This window comes from Cebus imitator, unplaced genomic scaffold, assembly GCF_001604975.1.
Source record: "Cebus imitator isolate Cc_AM_T3 unplaced genomic scaffold, Cebus_imitator-1.0 Scaffold122, whole genome shotgun sequence".
NCBI lineage: Eukaryota > Metazoa > Chordata > Mammalia > Primates > Cebidae > Cebus > Cebus imitator.
In genome coordinates this window covers 5084041-5101792 of record NW_016107437.1, presented here as the reverse complement: position 1 = coordinate 5101792, position 17752 = coordinate 5084041, and the positions used below count along the sequence as shown (strand labels likewise).

Here is a 17752-nt window from a genome sequence, read left to right as displayed (position 1 = left end):
TCCACCTCCCAGGTTCAAGAGATTCTCCTGCCTCAGCCTCCCAAGTAGCTAGGATTACATGCATGCGCTACCATGTCTGGCTAATTTTATATTTTCAGTAGACATGGGGTTTCACCATGTTGGTCTGGCTGGTGTCGGACTCCCGACTTCAGGTGATCCACCCACCTTGGCCTCCCAAAGTGCTGGAATTACAGGCATAAGCCGCTGTGCCTGGCAGAAGGTAGGGGTTTTTAGAGGGTAATTCCTCTTCTATGTCAAAGCGGAGAAATACTACCAGGAATGATGATGACAAAGCTGTATTTACTGAGTAGTTGTCGTGAGCAAGACACTGTTGGAAGTGCTCTACTTTTTGCACTCATTTTCACACGACCCCATGAGATGTCTGTATCATTATTCTTCCCATTTTTACAGATAGGGAGGCAAAGGAAGAGAGAGGTTGAAGCACTCAAGTTACCACAGATAACGGAAGGCTTAGCTGTGACAGAAACCTAAAAAGGCTGGCCCTAGAGCTCATATTTTTAACTGTTAAATTTTCCTACTTCTCCCAAACTTGGCATTGAGCAGGGAAGAAAAAAATCACAGCCTCTGAAATCCAGCAGAACTGGTAGGTACCTGCACAAGACACACGCTCAGTAAGTGACAGTTGTTATTAGTGGAAGTAAAAAGGAAGTAGCTTTATAAAGATTATCGTATTGCTGGTAAAGTTGAATGTCTACTGAAAACCACTTAATGTCTGCTAGACAAATATGGCAAATCATTTACATGTTTGTGGTACTTATGGGTTAAATAGCTCTAGTTGGAATTGTCACCTTTAAGTCATCCAGGCTAGAAGGCAGAGGTCCTGGCTTTCTCACAGGAGCAGCTGTATTCTGTCTTGGTATGTTAGGTGTGGTATTGTTCAAAGCTGAATTCCCACTGTTATTATTTTTGTCATTGAGTGGCCTTCAAAAGAAAAAGAAAATTAGAGTTTATAATAATTTCTAGATTTGACATTGCTTCTATCAACAGTTAGACTAACTTATGAAGAGAAAAATACCACAATCATAGATTGAAAGGCTCAATAATGTAAAGATGCAAATTATATTAGATTGCAACGAAATACCTGCAGGTTTTGTTTGCTAGTGTGGTGGAAATTTACAAGGTGAGCCTATGCTTCATATGAAAATGCAAAGGACCAAGAATGGCCATGAATTCTTGAAGAAAAGCAAAGTTGGAAGAGTCTCATGACCAGACATCAACATGTAATTAACGTGGTGTCTTGCTGATACAGGCACAGAACAACAGGCAAATGAGAGATCCCAGCAAATCCAGAAATGGCTTTCTGCATACCTAGACCCTGGAGTTACCAAAAAGAGGACACTGTGATGCAGTGGATAGAGGGCGGGACTTTGGATGGCACCATGCTGCATTGGAAATTCACAAGGGAAAAAACAGGGCTCTTGACTGGCCTCACCTCACCTCATTCCAAAATCTACATGTGAATTATGAAAAAAAAGCTTTCAGAAAAACATTGCGGATAGTATCTTCATGGCCTTTGGGTACACAAAGATTTATTAAACAGGACTTAAAAAGCACTAGGTAACAGTGAAAAGTCAAGCCACAGTGCAGGACCACAGATCTGTAATACATATTTCTGACAAAGACCTCATATCTAGAGTATATAAAGAGGTCTTTCAAATCAGTAAGAAAGAGACAGAAAACCCAGTGGAAATGTGGGGGAAAAATCTAATAGACGTAGCACAAGAAAGCATATCCCAATGGTGAATAAATATGGGAACAATGGTTCAACCTCACTAGGTGTGAGGAAAATGCAAATCACAACAGAACAGCCTTGCATTTTTAATGGAATTGCTATAATGAGTAAGACTGATGATACCAAGTACCTGGGACAACCAGAAGAATCACACCCTGCTGGCAGAGGTGTGAATTGGTGCAACCACTGTGGAAAACTACTAAAGGGAAACTTCTTTCATAGTACTAAAGGAAAACATCTGCCTATTCTATGATCCCGCAATTCCATTCCTAGATAGACATCTAACAGAAAGACATAAGTATGTATACCAAAAGACACAGACTAGGATATTTACTATGGTGTTATTCATAATAACCCCAACTGGAAGCAACCCAACTATGGATCAAGAGTAAGCTGGATGGCTACATTATGATGTAGTCAGCCATGAAATACTAAACTAAAAAAATGAACCATCAGCACCAATAAAGATGCACCTAGGTGTACTGTAAGATTGCATGTATATAAAGTTCAAAAACAGGCAAAACTAATCTCTGGGGATAGAAGTCAGGATCATCACGGAAAAGGGACACAAAGGGGGCTTTTGGGGTACTGATAATGTTCTTGGTTTGGGTATTGGATGCAGGAGTGTATTTTCACAAGTTTTCACTTATAATTTATGGACTTTTTTGTATGAAAGTTATAGTTCAATTTTAAAAGTTTATTTAAAAGAAGTTGGTGTATCACTTGTCAAATTCTACTACAGTTAGGTGCTTTGTACTAATTTCCCTCAACTCTTTCAGTATCAAAACCAGATCCCTACCTAACATCTTCCAACTGTGATACTCCTGGTAACAGTGGTGTTCCATTTCTGGATGGTTGACACCTACAGCTGATTCCATTACAGCTTCAGACTTTACTATCATGCAAGGCCATGATGCTGAAGCCCAGAGACTCGGAATTTCACACTCTGAAACAGGGATTTGAGATGACAGTTCCTACGGGGTGATGGTCATAGTTGGGTGAGCTTTCTCTGAGGAGTTTTGGGAAGCCTGTGGTCAAAGCCAATGCTGGCCTTTGTCAATAGCTAACTCTTGGCATTCATTTTGGGGTCTAGTAAAACCTGCCTGAATTTTGTTGAAATTAAATACCTGAAATCTTTGGGATGAAGTTTCTTGACAATGGATGAAATGACAAATATTTTATGCATCATTATTCTCTTTTCAAAAAATTCAACTTTAAAATCTGAGTTATGAGAGCATTTTTTTTAAATCAATGTTTCTCATCCTTATTTTCACTCATTATTGTCCCCTTAAGGAGCCTTTTAAACATTCTTCTCCAAATCTCTCTCCCCATGAAGTTTCAGTACCACAGACATACTGCAAATGTTTAAGGGCTGTGCGTTAAGTCTGTGCTTTATCACATAAGAGTAGTCTCCCTGCAGAGCCACCTTTTGCTTCTTTGTGAGTGGTATTATCCCCTTGAAAATGAATGTAATTATTCTATATAGGGAATTTGGTACATATAGAATTTGGTACAGATTAGTATTTGACTCAACCCTTTTTTTTTAGATGGAGTCTTGCTCTATCGCCCAGGATGGAGTGCAGTGGCGTGATTTCGACTCACTGCAACCTCTACCTCCCTGGTTCAGGCAATTCCCCTGCCTCAGCCTCCCAAGTAGCTTGGGCTACAGGCACACATAACCACGTCTGGCCAATTTTTTTATATTTTTAGTAGAGATTGGGTTTCACTATGTTGGCCAGATTGGTCTCAACTTCCTGACCTCAGGCAATCCAGCTGCCTGGGCCTCCCAAAGTGCTGGGATTACAGGCATGAGCCACTGCACCCGGCCTTAACTCAATCTTTACAATATAAACATGCTAATCTATTTTTCTCCCAAAGCAATAGATGGGGGGGGGGAGGGGGGAGGGGGAAGGGAGTTGCTGACGAATGTGATCGCTGTGCAGATGAGATTCCTGAGTTGAGGGATGCAGTGGCCTTCTAGTACCTCCAGTGACCTCCCACTGTGCGGACAAACTGGGTTTGACTAAAGCCCAGTCCCTTTGGGTGCTTGCTCCTTTGTAGTGGCAAAGGGCTACATGATTCAGGTAAAATGCCACCCTTGTGGGCACTGTTGGACTTCCATGTTCAGTTTCTTGCAACGGAATTTTGATAAGCATAAACAGTGCTTTAGAAAGCACGATATCCATTTTTAGGATCTGGAAATTGAACAGGACTTACATTCTTTTTGGGGTGAAGTAATACACAAAAATAAGTGTTCTTTCTCCTCCTAGTATCTTGGGTCTTTTTGTATGATACCGTTCTTGGGTGAGCTTGCTTATTTTAGAGGTTTTGAATGTCTGAGTAGGAGAGGGGAACTGAAGCCTTAATGGAAAGACAAAGAACTAGGAAGAGTTCAGTAGGCTCACACCTCTGATGGATTCTTCCCATCTACAAAGGCAGTCACACAGCCAAATTCTTTCATTAAAGAAAAGACTTTTTCAAAGATATCAAAAAAATCCTTTGGGATTTTCACCTTAACAGCATCCTCATCTGGGAATGTTGTCAATAACAGCAATTCCTCCTAGACTTGCAGAGAGGATCGGGATGATGCACAGTTTTAAGCACAATGCATTGTAAATGGTGAGTAACCAACCACAAGCCATCATTACCATTATTATTATTGATGCCCAATGCCAAAGGAGGATGGCAGTGGAGGAGGCCTCCCTAGGGCCTGGACAAAGGTGTAAAGTAACAGTAGCTTGTCTTTGATTCTTTTCCAATTCTCTTTGGCCCTCACCTGATTCCCTTCCAATATCAATAGCTCACTCAGGCCTGCTTGCTCTTAATAACTGGATACGAAGTTTTCTCTCTTCATCTCCATGCTCTGATGTTTCAGAATAAAGCACTTCACAATCAGGTCTGAATTACTAATAGGTTTAATCTTAAGATATTTGACTCTTAAGAGGGAAAAAAAGTGGGGCTACCTATGAGGGAATGCTTAGGCTACATGTAGAAAATAGAAGTTTCTATAGATCATGTGATTGTAAGTTGAGTGACTTAATCACAGATAATTTTTCCTCATGTTTTTCTAGAGTCGAATGCAAATATTACTTTCTTCTGAAAAGTAAAATGAAGAAAAGATCTTTGCATTTTTATCTGTTTCCCAGAAAAATTGGGAATGTATATCCAGAAATTTTCTTTATTACATAATTAAAATTAACCATTAATGTCTTGCTGCAAATTCAGTCTCAGAAATTGTCAGAATTCACTCCCTTCTGTCCCTCAAAGTTGGGCTCAAACTTTGAAAACACTTTCCTTTTATGCAGCTGCTGGTCACCAAGGCCTTTCACTGTCTTCTGAAACACTCAGTCTGCTGTCAGAGCTCTTCACTGCCTACAGATGCCCCTTCAATACCAATGTCCAGCTGCTCTTTCTTGCATTTCAGCCTCACTGCATCAGCAGCCCACTCTGAAGCACTCCGTTGTCTGCTGTGTCAAGTAAGGTCTTTTCTGCCCAGCTTCAAGTCCCCTTAGACATGGGCTCTACTTGATTCTGTCTTCTACTTTTTTCTTAAAAATTAACCGGATTCTTTGTTTAGGCAACTTTTCTCACCTTCCAATGAAGAGGTGCTGCTTACTCTACTCCTTCCTCCGTACTAGTACTCACAGCATTCCCCTGTGCCTGGAAAGGCCCTTCTAGAGCCTTCCACATACAAAGATCCTGCCTTTTCCACCAGTCTTTCCTTGCCCATTCGAGCTTTCATGCCCATCTTTCTCTTCTTTTAGCTGTTTATGCCAGGTCTTGCACTTATTATGCTTTTCTCAGAGCATCTAGTACTGCTTTTGTGTTGTAATAATAAGCAAATCTGGATGAATAATTGTGAAAAGGCATTTCTAACTTATAAAAGTTCAGAACCTATTTTGGAGGACACAAACTGGACTGGAATACTGGCCATTCTCAGCATGTGGACTTCAGACACTGTATGATAAGCTCTGATAAAAAAGAAAATAACCACCAAGCACAAATAAATGACAATATTTGACTTTTGGTAACATATAGTTCCTCATAAAAAAACACAGAACACCCCGCGTTATGAGGATAGCATGGGCCCCGCCGTACTTGAATGGTGCAGGCAGGATGGTCTGGTAGTTGTAGTGCTGCTTCTGCTGACTGAGGATCTGCAGCTGTAGGAAGAGCTGCTGCTGCTGGAGCAGGCGGGCGTAGTTGGAGTCCATCTGCGGCTCATTCTTCTCACCCTTCTGATCTGGTGGAATGTATTGGTGGTACTTTAACTTCTTTACCCGTGGTTTGGGATCTTTGCACTTTTTGCTACGGTGTTTGTCATTTGAATTTTTGGGATGGCTTTGCTATTTTTGAGAAAAAAAGAAAATAACATTTAAAGAGATGTCATCACATGAAATCTACTGTATTGTGTGCCTAAATGATTTGAAATTAAAAAGAAATGTACCTTAGATATGAGTACAGTTACTTTGGAAAAAAATATGCTACATTCATTTCAAGAGCCATGAAAACGTTTGCATACTAACTTTGACCAAGAAATTTTCTCCTGCTGCACTATTCCCTCAGGGTTTGGGTAAGATACTGAGCGTGAGCTATTCAAACTCAACGCACACTGACCTTGGGTCTCCAGTGTGAACACCCTACCCAAGTAATAATATACACATATAATCTCCTAGTGAAAAATAGGCTGCATGATAAATATACAGTAGAAAAATGATTAAGTATACTTCTTCAAAACCATGTAATAGCTAAAAATTCTGTGGAAAATATGTGGAAAAAAAAAAAGCTTCCAATGAGAAGAAAACAGAATATAAACTATCTCTAAAGAATATAATACAAAAACTATTGAGTGATATGAATATGAATTTTTTTCAAAAATAGTACATTTTTACTTTGAAACTGGGATGTGAGACCATGTTTCTCTCAAGATTAGGAATCAGGTGATGTTTTCCTGAGTTTTTTTGTCTTCTCAGTTTATAATTTATCAGATCACTTTATACTTTTCACTATTCAGATTCTAAGATAACTTCATCTGACAAAACCCATCCAAATAAACAAAAAACAAAATATAGGAAAGTATTCCTAAGCTTCTTTAGGGAATATACCCAACTTAATACAAAGACTTGAGAAGTACTCAATTAAATGGAGCTATTGATAAGATCACATTATCTATATTCATAACCAAAGAATTAGGACACTGCCACCAAAGATAGGAAGAAAACAAAACTCACTGCATTCTATAGGTCAGGAATAGTCTAATTTCTAATGTTAGGCTATTCTAGCATTCATAGAATGTGACTATTAACATTCCTTTATATATCCTTCCTTCATATATGTTTTAATATAATTGGGATGACACCATCCATCTATGCTTATTAGAAATGTGCCTTTCTCTCTCTTCACTTGATATGTCATGAATTCTTTTTTTCTTTTTTCTTTTTTTGAGACGGAGTTTCACTCTTGTTACCCAGGCTGGAGTGCAATGGCACGATCTTGGCTCACCGCAACCTCCGCCTCCTGGGTTCAGGCAATTCTCCTGCCTCAGCCTCCTGAGTAGCTGGGATTACAGGCACGCGCCACCATGCCCAGCTAATTTTTTTTGTAGCTTTAGTAGAGACGGGGTTTCACCATGTTGACCAGGATGGTCTCGATCTCTTGACCTTGTGATCCACCCGCCTCGGCCTCCCAAAGTGCTGGGATTACAGGCTTGAGCCACCGCGCCCGGCATGTTTCGTATTTTTAGTAGAGATGGGTTTTCACCATGTTGACCAGGATGGTCTCGATCTCTTGACCTCGTGATCCACCCGCCTAGGCCTCCCAAAGTGCTGGGATTACAGGCTTGAGCCACCGCACCCGGCGTCATGAATTCTTAAATCCCTTGTATAAAAGAATGTTTCTGCAACAATATTTTTGTGGCCGTTTTTACATAACAGTTTAGAGACATAGCCAGTGAGGTGCTGGAGCCAGCTCTTACTCAAGAGAGACAATAGTGCATCTTCTCCCAACTCTGCATTCAGCAATATCACATTGGTAGCCTGAAAATGGTCACTGTGGGAATATTTACACCATGGGAACTGGCAAAGGCTATAATGGGCCCTCTGAGCCCAGCCACTTATTAAACATTTACCCGCATACTACTGGACATAATATCCAATTAATTAGTAGCCCATTTTTAAGCACTGGTAAATAAGAATTTGTAAGAAGTAACTATGTATTGGAAAGGATATATTCTTGTTAATCTCATCTCATGCCTTCAGACTTGACCATCAGGACCTGGTCTCCTCCTAGTTCTTAATGACTCCTATGACACACCTGAGACTCCCACTGCTGCTTGCTTTCTTCAACATTACTTCAGTCACTATTCATGGTGATTTTAATATCCACACATACATTCCTTCTAACATTCTGCTCTCTCAGTTCCTTGACTTCATTACTTCTAGATATCTCATCACCTCTCTCTGCAAGTCACTGTGTGATTATAGCCTAGATCTCATCATTATCTAAACCTCACTTCCCAGCATCCTGGTATCTGATACCCACCAGGTGTTCTGTCATTTCACTCCATCCAGGATGCCAACTATAACAATTATTTGATGCCACTGAGACCTACAATCCCTTTCTGCTCCAACCTTTACATGTTCCTCACTTCCCTCCTTACCCAGCTATGTCCCACAGTCCCCTCACTTGCACAGTTCCCTCTTTGTCATACACACCTGGCAAAACACTTATTAATTCTCTGTCTCCTTCTGTTTCTTGACAATGGCTCTACTGATGTTTTGAGCTATGTAACTGTGTTGTGGGAGTCCATCCAGTGCACTGTTTGATATTTAACAACATCCTTGGCCACTACCCATTAGATGCCCCTAGGAACCTCTACCCACGCCCCTCGTCCCCCACATTGTTGTCCCAACCAGAAACGTCTCCAAGCATTGCCAAATGTCTGCAGTGGGAGACAAACTTACCCTGCTGAGAACCAGTGGTCCACTTCATGCCTGTACTCATATAACTGAAAGTGGCTACAGGAAAAACATAAAACCATGCTGACAAGTCTCACTTTAGCTCATGACTACCTACTTCAAGGGCTCATCAGTGCTACCTGGCCAACCTGTTACATTTTTCTGGTCCTTCAATTTTCCTACCCTTCTAGAATATTGCCTTATATCTTCTCTTCTCTCCCCAAAACTTTAATATTCCCCCAACCCCATTCTGTCAATTGAGGTCTCATTGCCTAAACACTGAGAACATGTAAGTGATCAGCACAGAGCTTACGCACGCTGTGAATGCCTGCCTGTGCTGGGACTCTGAGCGCTTTCCTTCCTGCTGGTGTTGCTGTCTCAGGCTGGCCCTTCCCTCTTCAACTGGATTCTGTGTTCCCTCGGCGACACCTGGCTGTGGTTCCCTGCTCTTCTCCTGGATCACTCCCATGGGACCACAAATAGCTTCCTTGACCCTACATTGCAGTGAAGCTACAGACGCATTTCTTTGTGCTCTCAAGAAAAGCTTTCTGTAACACCATCTCCAGCTCTGACTTTCAGGCTTTCTTGTGACCACCCGTACCAAGTTTTCAGAAATTGTTCTTGTCAAGGTCGCTGTGCTTCAACGCAGCTAAACCAAGGCCAGTTTGCAGCACTCATCCTAACTGAGGCACAGCAGCCTTTGATACAGTTGCTCTCTCTCTTGTCGTTGAAATGTGCTGGCTTCAGAGCCACCTTGCCTCACTCTTGCTGGCTGTTTTTGCTGAGTCTCCTTTGCTGGTTCTTCCTCTCTCTCTCAAATGTTGGTGGTTCCCAAGGACTCATTTCTTGCATAGCTTTTTATCGGTACTTAGACCCTAGGTAATTTTACTGGGTTTCATGACTTTAAATGCCATTTATACACTGACAACCTCTCGCCTAAAGTCTGCACTCATCTATCCAGCTGCCTCTACGCCATCTCGACTAATTGCCCACGCAGCACCTCACACTCTGGGTGTACTCCTTTCCATTTCAGGCATGGCAACTACAAGCTGCTAGTTGCGCAGACGCAAAACAATAGATGGTTCATGACTCCTCTTCTTAACACCACATATCCAACTTGTCTGCAAATCCTGCTAGCTTAGCCTTCAAATGCAGCCAGAATCCAACCACTTCTGTTATCTTGCTGGCTGCCACTGTGTCCTGCTGTGCATTTTACCTGTCTCTGCTTCTACCTTTGCACCCTACTGTTTCTAACACATTTCCTCAAAATATTCCAGCAACTTTTCCCCTTAGTGGTAATACAAAGCCTAACTTATGTTTTTTTTTTTTAAGACAGTCTTGTACTGTCACCCAGGCCTGGAGTACAGTGGTGCGATCTCAGCTCACTGTAACCTCTGCTTCCTGGGTTCAAACGATTCTCCTGCTTTAGCCTCCTGAATAGCTGGGATTACAGGCGTCCACCATCACACCCAGCTAACTTTGTGCATTTTTAGTAGAGATGGGGTTTCACCATGTTGTCCAGGCTGGTCTTGAACTTCTGATTTCGTGATTCACCCACCTTTGCCTCCCAAAGTGCTGGGATTATAGGCGTGAGCCACCGTGCCCAGCCAAAGCCTAACTTCTTACAAGGCGCTACAGATGCTGGTTTCTGGCCACAACCTGGCTGCATAGTTTACTTTTTACCCCTCCGCCATTGCTATTGGAGTCATATTGGCTTCCTTGTTCAGAGACTTCAGATTTTCTTCCTACAGATATCTTCATGGCTCACACTCTCACTTCTCAAGTGTTATCTGCGTATCCCCAGACCACCTCATTTAAACGACACACCTCTCCTTGTCCCCCCAGCATCCCTGTCCTCACATTACTCATCACCACCAGGTACACGCTCTACTTGGTTGTCTGTTTTTCTAAGGGTGGGGATTTGTGATGTTTTGTTCCTTGCTTTATCTATTCCTAGTACCCAGAACAGTGCCCGGCACATAGAAGGTGCTTGAATAAGTATCTGTTGAACAAATGCATGGTGAATATGTATGCTAATTGGAAATCAGTTTAATTATCAGGTGCTTAAGGTATATACCTCAATGCCAGAAAACACTTTCACCTACTTATTCCTTCAGTCTCACAATATTAATCATTTTGCTATTTACCTGCTTATTTCATTATAAACAATACATTTTATTTATTTGCTTATGAGACAGGGTCTCACTCTGTCACCCAGGCTAGAGTGCAGTGGCATGATCTTGGCTAACTGCAGCCTTGACCTCCTGGGCTCAAGTGATCCTTGCACCTCAGCCCTCCGAGTAGCTGAGAGCACAGGTGTGCACCACCATGCCAAATAATTTTTTTGAACATTTTATAGAGATGGGGTTTTGCCATGTTGCTCAGGCTGGTCTCAAACTCCTGCGCTCAAGTGATCTGCCTGCCTTGGCCTCCCAAAGTGCTGGAATTACAGGTGTGTCACCATGCCTGGCTATACATTTTATTTTTAGTCCTTTAAAATTGATCTTAAGAATGAACTGGGTCCAGGATAATTTATACTTAAAATGGGGTTTGAGAACAGTTGTCGTAGAGTGATAAAATAATTGACCCAGCCACAGTCAGAAGGGCACCTGCAGAGGAGGAGCACATAAACATAATGACCAGGGTTCCTCAGAAAAAATCTGCTATGACCTATCAGCCCCCACAAGTGAAGGATGGGAAACAGCTTTCCTTATAGAAACCTTGAAAGAATTCTGCTCTGTTTCCTAATGTGTTCCTGTCTCCTCCTCTCGGCACAGTCCTAGAAGTCCCTTACCAACCCCTGAATTTCACATTCTTCGACAATGCTGCTTCCTTTAGAACCAAAGCTCTCCTTAAAGACATCAGTGAGGAGCAGACATTCGGAGACTGGGAAGCGCAGAGAACACATTTTCAAGATCAGAAGGGAAGGAGGGCTGGGCATGCAGACCCTCTCTGTGCCATTGGGGTTGCATGCATGGGGATACTGGGAGAGTAAGTAAAAACTGATTTCCCTGGCAGGGTTACCTGCCACTTGCCGCCGTATGGAATTTTTGGCCCCAATGCTAAGCAGTGGAAGATGGGGAAATACACTAACATATGTCCTGAAGCTACCAACACTCAGCCATGCTTACAAGAGCCTTCTCTCCTGGAAGGTCAAGGACAAGGATAGTCCCGGGGACAGAGGGCTGTGAGAAATACGCATCACGGTCATCTCAAAGATGCTCCCTTGCCTCAGCAGAGTGCTGCAACAGGTGGGGGTGGCAGGAGAGAGCTACACTTGGATTCGGGGGGCCTTTCCTGGCTCTGTCATTTCTTCTGTGGGCCTCGGTCTCCCCATCTGAAAGGTGGTGAAAAGGTAGCTAACTACAGTATCATTTTTTAGTTTAAAAAATTTGAGATCTCTATTCTGTTAAACTATTCCTCACCTTATTGTCCTCACCCACCTTATTTAGAAGTTCTAAACACAATTCTGAAAAGTTAAAATCTGTTTTTCTTATGTTTCATCTTAGCGGCCTGGGTGGCAGAACTGGGGCTTTCTGCATAGTCTAGTAGTTTTTGTTTTTTAAAGACACAGGATCTTACTCTGTCATCTAGGCTAGGGTACAATGGTGTGATCATAGCTAACTGCAGCCTCAGACTCCCGGGCTCAAGTGATCCCCCTGCCTTGGCCTCCTCATAGCTGAGACTACAAGCGTGCACCACTACCTCTGTCTAACTTTTAAAATTTTTGTGGATATAGTGTCTTGCTATGTTGTCCAGGCTGTTCTCAAATTCCTGGCCTCAAGCGATCCTCCCACCTGAGCCTTACAAAGCACTGCATCCAGCCCGTAGTGTTTTAAATAGACCAAATTTTCTGCCATTTTTTTGAGACTATAACATAATTAAACATGAAGACCCCAGTCTAGCAAGTCTTTGCATGGTTTAGTTTTCAAGACTTTGGGCTAAAAGGCAGGCTGAGCAACTTAGATAAATGCTTTTGTCTTCTGTTTACAGGGGTATAGACAGAGTCACAAATAAAGCCACCCGACCCCCAGGGTGCATCCAAAGTACCCACCTTCACCAGTGCTGGGCCAGGCTTTGCTGAGGACACAGTGTTTGTGGGGAGGACAGTAGCTGCAGGCCGTGAGGGAGGCTGATCTGCAGTTGGAGGAGTTTTCAAGAATTCAGGAACTGCTGGGGACACTGAAGCAAACTGGTAGAAAAGGCAAAAACGTACAAGTCTGTGAAATTAATGATCATTAAAAACAGAAAAATCGCAATTAAAAAGGAATGACCTGGTTTTTCAGTCCATTAGAAAAGAATCAAAGGAAAAATATGTGATTATGTCTGAGGCCCAGCTGGTGGAATAACATCCTTTGCCTCAGTGGAGCAATCATTTAGTCTTTGCTCCAAGAGCAGTGAATAACTAAAGGCAAGTAAGGTTAGACTGACTACACTACAGTATTTTCTCAGAAAGATGGTCAGAACCACTCTTTTTTGGCAGGGAAAGAAAAGTCCAAGATACTTGTATGTCTGATCAAAACAATACATGGTAGTCATAAAGTCCGCTAGCTACATAGGTTATGCGAACCCTGGCTGATGCAAACGTAACCTTCAGGCTTCCCTGCAGAGCCCGGTGAATCCCTGTATCACACTCGACCCACCCTCTGGCAGCATCTCTTCCTAAATGCCCATTCACCCATATATCTGTAAATGTGCTCTACACCCTCTGTTCCTCTCTCCAAATCTGACTAGAACTCTCATTAACCATATTTCCCCATTTCTTGCAACAGAAGATTTAAAGAATACACTTTGGTAAGATTGACCTGTTTCACTGACAGCATTCTCTCACTTAAAAGAAGTAGCTACTTTGTTAGCCAGGCCAAAATCAACAGTTACTGAATCTCAGTTTGGGGTCACATGTTATTAACGAGGCTTTACTCTGTTTTATGAATGCTCATTAGCAATCTACGTTACATAGATCTTAAGTATTCATTTATTGTAAAGAACAATTACTATTTTAACAAACCAGTCAAATTTTGCATATTGATTACTACTTGGACTTACTATACCAGCCTTATCTTAAGGAAAAATGTCCTCCTCTATCACTTCCACTTCCCTGAACAACTCTCAAATTCAATACACCAACAACCAACATCAGTTCTCTTGTTCAAGTATTTGCATTTGAAAATAGCAAACCATGTTTTTCCTCCTTAAAATAAATAACCTGACAACTCGGAGGGCTATTAGCAGCAATAAACATGAAGCTTGGCACATACTAGTTAACTCAAATATTTGTTTAATTGATGAATGGCCATTCCTTCTGGCTTTACTCAGTCTAGGTCACGTTCTCAAACCCAGCTGAGATTGTGTGTGTGCGAGTATGCAATTCATCGTGCGTGCCCGTGTCAGCTCTCTCCCTGAGGTTTTAGCCACTGATTTCAGGTTTTCAGTTATTAGTAACTGTCAGTGTTGACAATATGAAAAAACTTACTTTGAAAGATGGATGCCTTCAATTTCATTTTTAAACAGAAATGAGGGAAAGGGCTTGTCTAAGAGATTGGACACCTGTGTTCCAGCAGACTTCTGTCCCCAAAGAGCCTTGAGACATCCGGCTCCTCAGTGAATCTCTCAGCAACCAAACCTCACACATAAAGTAAAAGATGACGTTAGCTGATCACTTCTTTACTGAATATGACTTTATGTGATTTATTTTCCTTTCACCTTGCATATTTTTTTGAAATGGAGATATTTATCTCTGGGTCAACTTTTACAGAGGGGCAAACATTCCTTGGCTATTATGTAACTGTTATGTGAAGTAGACTCAAATGCTTGAATTCTGAACTCTATATAGATTTCCTTGCATATACGTCCTACTCACCTGGCAAGCTATTTTACCAGTCCAGCCCTCATTGATGAATTTGAGAGCAGTAAGTGTTAATCATACGAAAAATAACTCAGGAACATGGATGTGGTATCAAATCTAAGATTTATAAAAAAAAAAAGTCTTCCCTGTATTACTAGACTGTGCCTAACAAACTGTAGCCTTCATTACTGATATGCCTATCTTACTAGCTTTTTTGGTATTTTAGCGTGACTTTGCTACCAAGAAAACCACAGATTCTGGCATAACACAAGAATAACCCAAATGAAATACAGTGATTATTGTACTCTACCTAATCTGAAGATAAATATATCAAAAATTCTAATTTTGCCAGCCATTTTAATGTGCCTTAGAAAGGACCAAAACATAACAAAAGCCTCTCCCTTCCCCTACCAAACCCCATTTGGACTGTATCAAGGGGTCAGGCTCCTAGTGGCTGCAGTTACCAAAAGAAGTGAAAGTATTCCAAAAAGCATTAAAAGAGTATCCAGGCCTGGAGCTGGGTGCCATTGTAGCAAATTAATGCAGGGACAGAAAACCAAATACCATATGTTCTCACTTACAAGTGGGAGCTAAATGATGAGAACACATCGACACACAGTGGGGAACAACACACACTGGAGCCTTCTTGAGGGTAGAAGGTGGGAGGAGGGAAAGGAGCAGAAAAAATTACTATTGAGTATTAGGTTTAGTACTTGGGTGACAAAACAATCTCTACATCAAACCCCTGTGACAATATACAAATATAACAAACCTGCATTCCTGTGAACCTAAAATAAAAGTTAAAAAAAAAAAAAAAGTATCCAGGCCATAAGAGATACTTAAACTTATTTTGTTCCATATAAATTCAATAATATGTCAAAATTTTAAAAGAATACTTTTAAGATTTAAAATGTAAATAGGTTTAAGTTGCCACCAAGACCTAAGTTCACCTGCTGTTCAACGCAAATTTAATTTCAAAATGATTCTGAATCATTTCCCCAAAGAAGCTAAAAAAGCTGCAAACTTTGCTTTGTCTTATTGGATCCGACCAATGTTTCCATTACAGGCTGCAGGTCTCATGAGGGCCAGATCTTTAATTTTCTTTTCTTTTAAAAAAAAAATTTTTTTTTTTCTTTTTCAAAATGGGGTTTCACCATGATGGCCAGGCTGGTCTTGAACTCCTGACCTCAGGTGATCCACCCACCTCGGCCTCCCAAAGTGCTAGGATTACAGGTGTGAGCCACTGCGCCCGGCCCAGATCTTTAATTTTCATTAGAAAACCATAAAATGTCAGAAAATGGTTTTTAATGATGGATATTTATGCTTAAAAAAAAAAAAAACTAAAAAGGCACTTGTCATCATAAAGACTGAGTTTTCTTCTACTAGAAATGGCTACAGGAAAGCTTTGCTACAATAGAAAAAAAGAGAAATCAGAGCAAAGCTCTGAGCTGATCAAAGTTGTATCCTGTGTCAGGTGTCTGCACTGTTCCTGCTGCAGAAGACAGTGCACATGCTAAGGGCCAGTCACTGCTCCCGGACTGTTTGTTCCTCTTTATTAGAATTTCTTTATGCAGCCTTGAGGGACAGAAACAAAGCTGTTTTGTATTGTATATTTTATGTCAATAATGTGTTTTTAACATGGGATGTAGCAGAGTTCTTAACTAAGATGGCAATATGCAAATCAATTAAAAATGCAATTACTCTTTAAATATTGTTTTCATATTCTAATCCCCAAATAGAATGAAAGAGTTGAATAAAACAAAAATCATGCACTGCATGTTTAATAGATGAATATTTTATACAAAATTCTAGCTTTGTTAAAATGTATCACCTTGCATTGACCATCTGTTCCTGTAATATATATTTAAGCATTTCATTTTTAGAATAAGTAACTGAACATTAAAAGTGAATTAATTTCCTTGCACAGAATCTAGTGGACATTCAGTGGGTACCTGATGACCTGATTGGTAGTGAGAATTTGCATGTATCTCTGCTTTAAAAGTGCATTAAAAAAAATCATAATAAAATATACAGAAAATTTACTATTTAACCATTTTTAAGTATATGGCATTAAGTACGTTTATATTGTTCTGTAACCATCACTACTGGCACTTCCAGACTTATTCATGTTCCCAAGCAAAACTGCACCCATTTAACAATGTCTGCCTGGTCCCACATTCCCCTCACCCCTGGCAACCATCATTTCCTTTTCTGCCTTTATGAGTTTACTACTCAAGTAATGTTATGTAAGTGGAATCGTACAGTATTTGTCTTTTTGTGACTGGCTTATTTCACTGAACATAATGCTTGAGTTTCATCCAGGTATTGCAGAATTTCCTTCCTTTTTAAAGGCTGAACACTATTCCACTGTACATCTGTAGCACATTTTGTTTATCCATTCATCTGGCAGTGGACATTTGGGTTGCTTTCACAATTTGGCTATTTTGAATAATGTTGCTATAAGCAGGGATAGATAAATATCTGTTATAACTCCTGTTTTCAATTCTTTTGGGCATATACCCAGAAGTGGAACTGCTACCTCATTTGGCAATTCTATTTTAATTTTTTTGAAGACTGAACATTGTCCACAGTGGTTATAACATTTCACATTCCCACTAACAGTACACAAGAGTTCCAATTTGCCCACATCCTTCCAAACTTATTTTCTGTTCTTTCGATAGTAGCCATTGTAATGGGCATGAGGTGGTGTGTTGGGGTTTTAATTAGCATTTCCTTAATGATTAGTGTTGTGCAGTATCTTGTTAGATGCTTATTGCCTATTTGCATAACCTCTTAAGAAAGATGTCAATTCAAGTCCTTTATATCCATTTTTTTTTTTTTTTGAAACATCGATTGCAACAAAAGCCACATTCAAACCTTTGCCCATTTTTGAACTGAGTTTTTATTTTGTTGTTGTTGAGTTGTGGAAGTTGTTTATATACAATAGATATTAGTCCTGTCTTAGTCTGTTCTGGATTGCTATAAAAAAAATTTGGCCAGGTGCAGTGGGTCACACCTGTAATCCCAGCACTTTGAGAGGCTGAGGTGGGTGGATCACGAGGTCAGGAGTTCAAGACCAGCCTGATCAACATGGTGAAAACCTGTCTCTACTAAAAATACAAAAATTAGCCAGGCATGGTGGCATGTGCCTATAACCCCAGCAACTCAGGAAGGTGAGGCAGTAGAATCACTTGAACC

The 17752-nt window shown here is 40.9% G+C and overlaps 1 protein-coding gene across 4 annotated transcripts in view; it reads right to left on the bottom strand.

The window, feature by feature from the left end:
* Positions 1–17752, bottom strand: part of MRTFB (myocardin related transcription factor B) — a 209757-nt gene that overhangs the window by 21687 nt on the left and 170318 nt on the right. For all 4 annotated transcript variants that reach the window (XM_037742530.1, XM_017540003.2, XM_017540009.2 and 1 more), the window contains 3 exons: positions 12764–12901; positions 5852–6099; positions 810–942 (listed from right to left, as the gene is read on the bottom strand). In XM_037742530.1, the coding sequence (XP_037598458.1) occupies positions 810–942; positions 5852–6099; positions 12764–12901 (519 nt within the window). The remainder of the gene's footprint in view (positions 1–809; positions 943–5851; positions 6100–12763; positions 12902–17752) is intronic.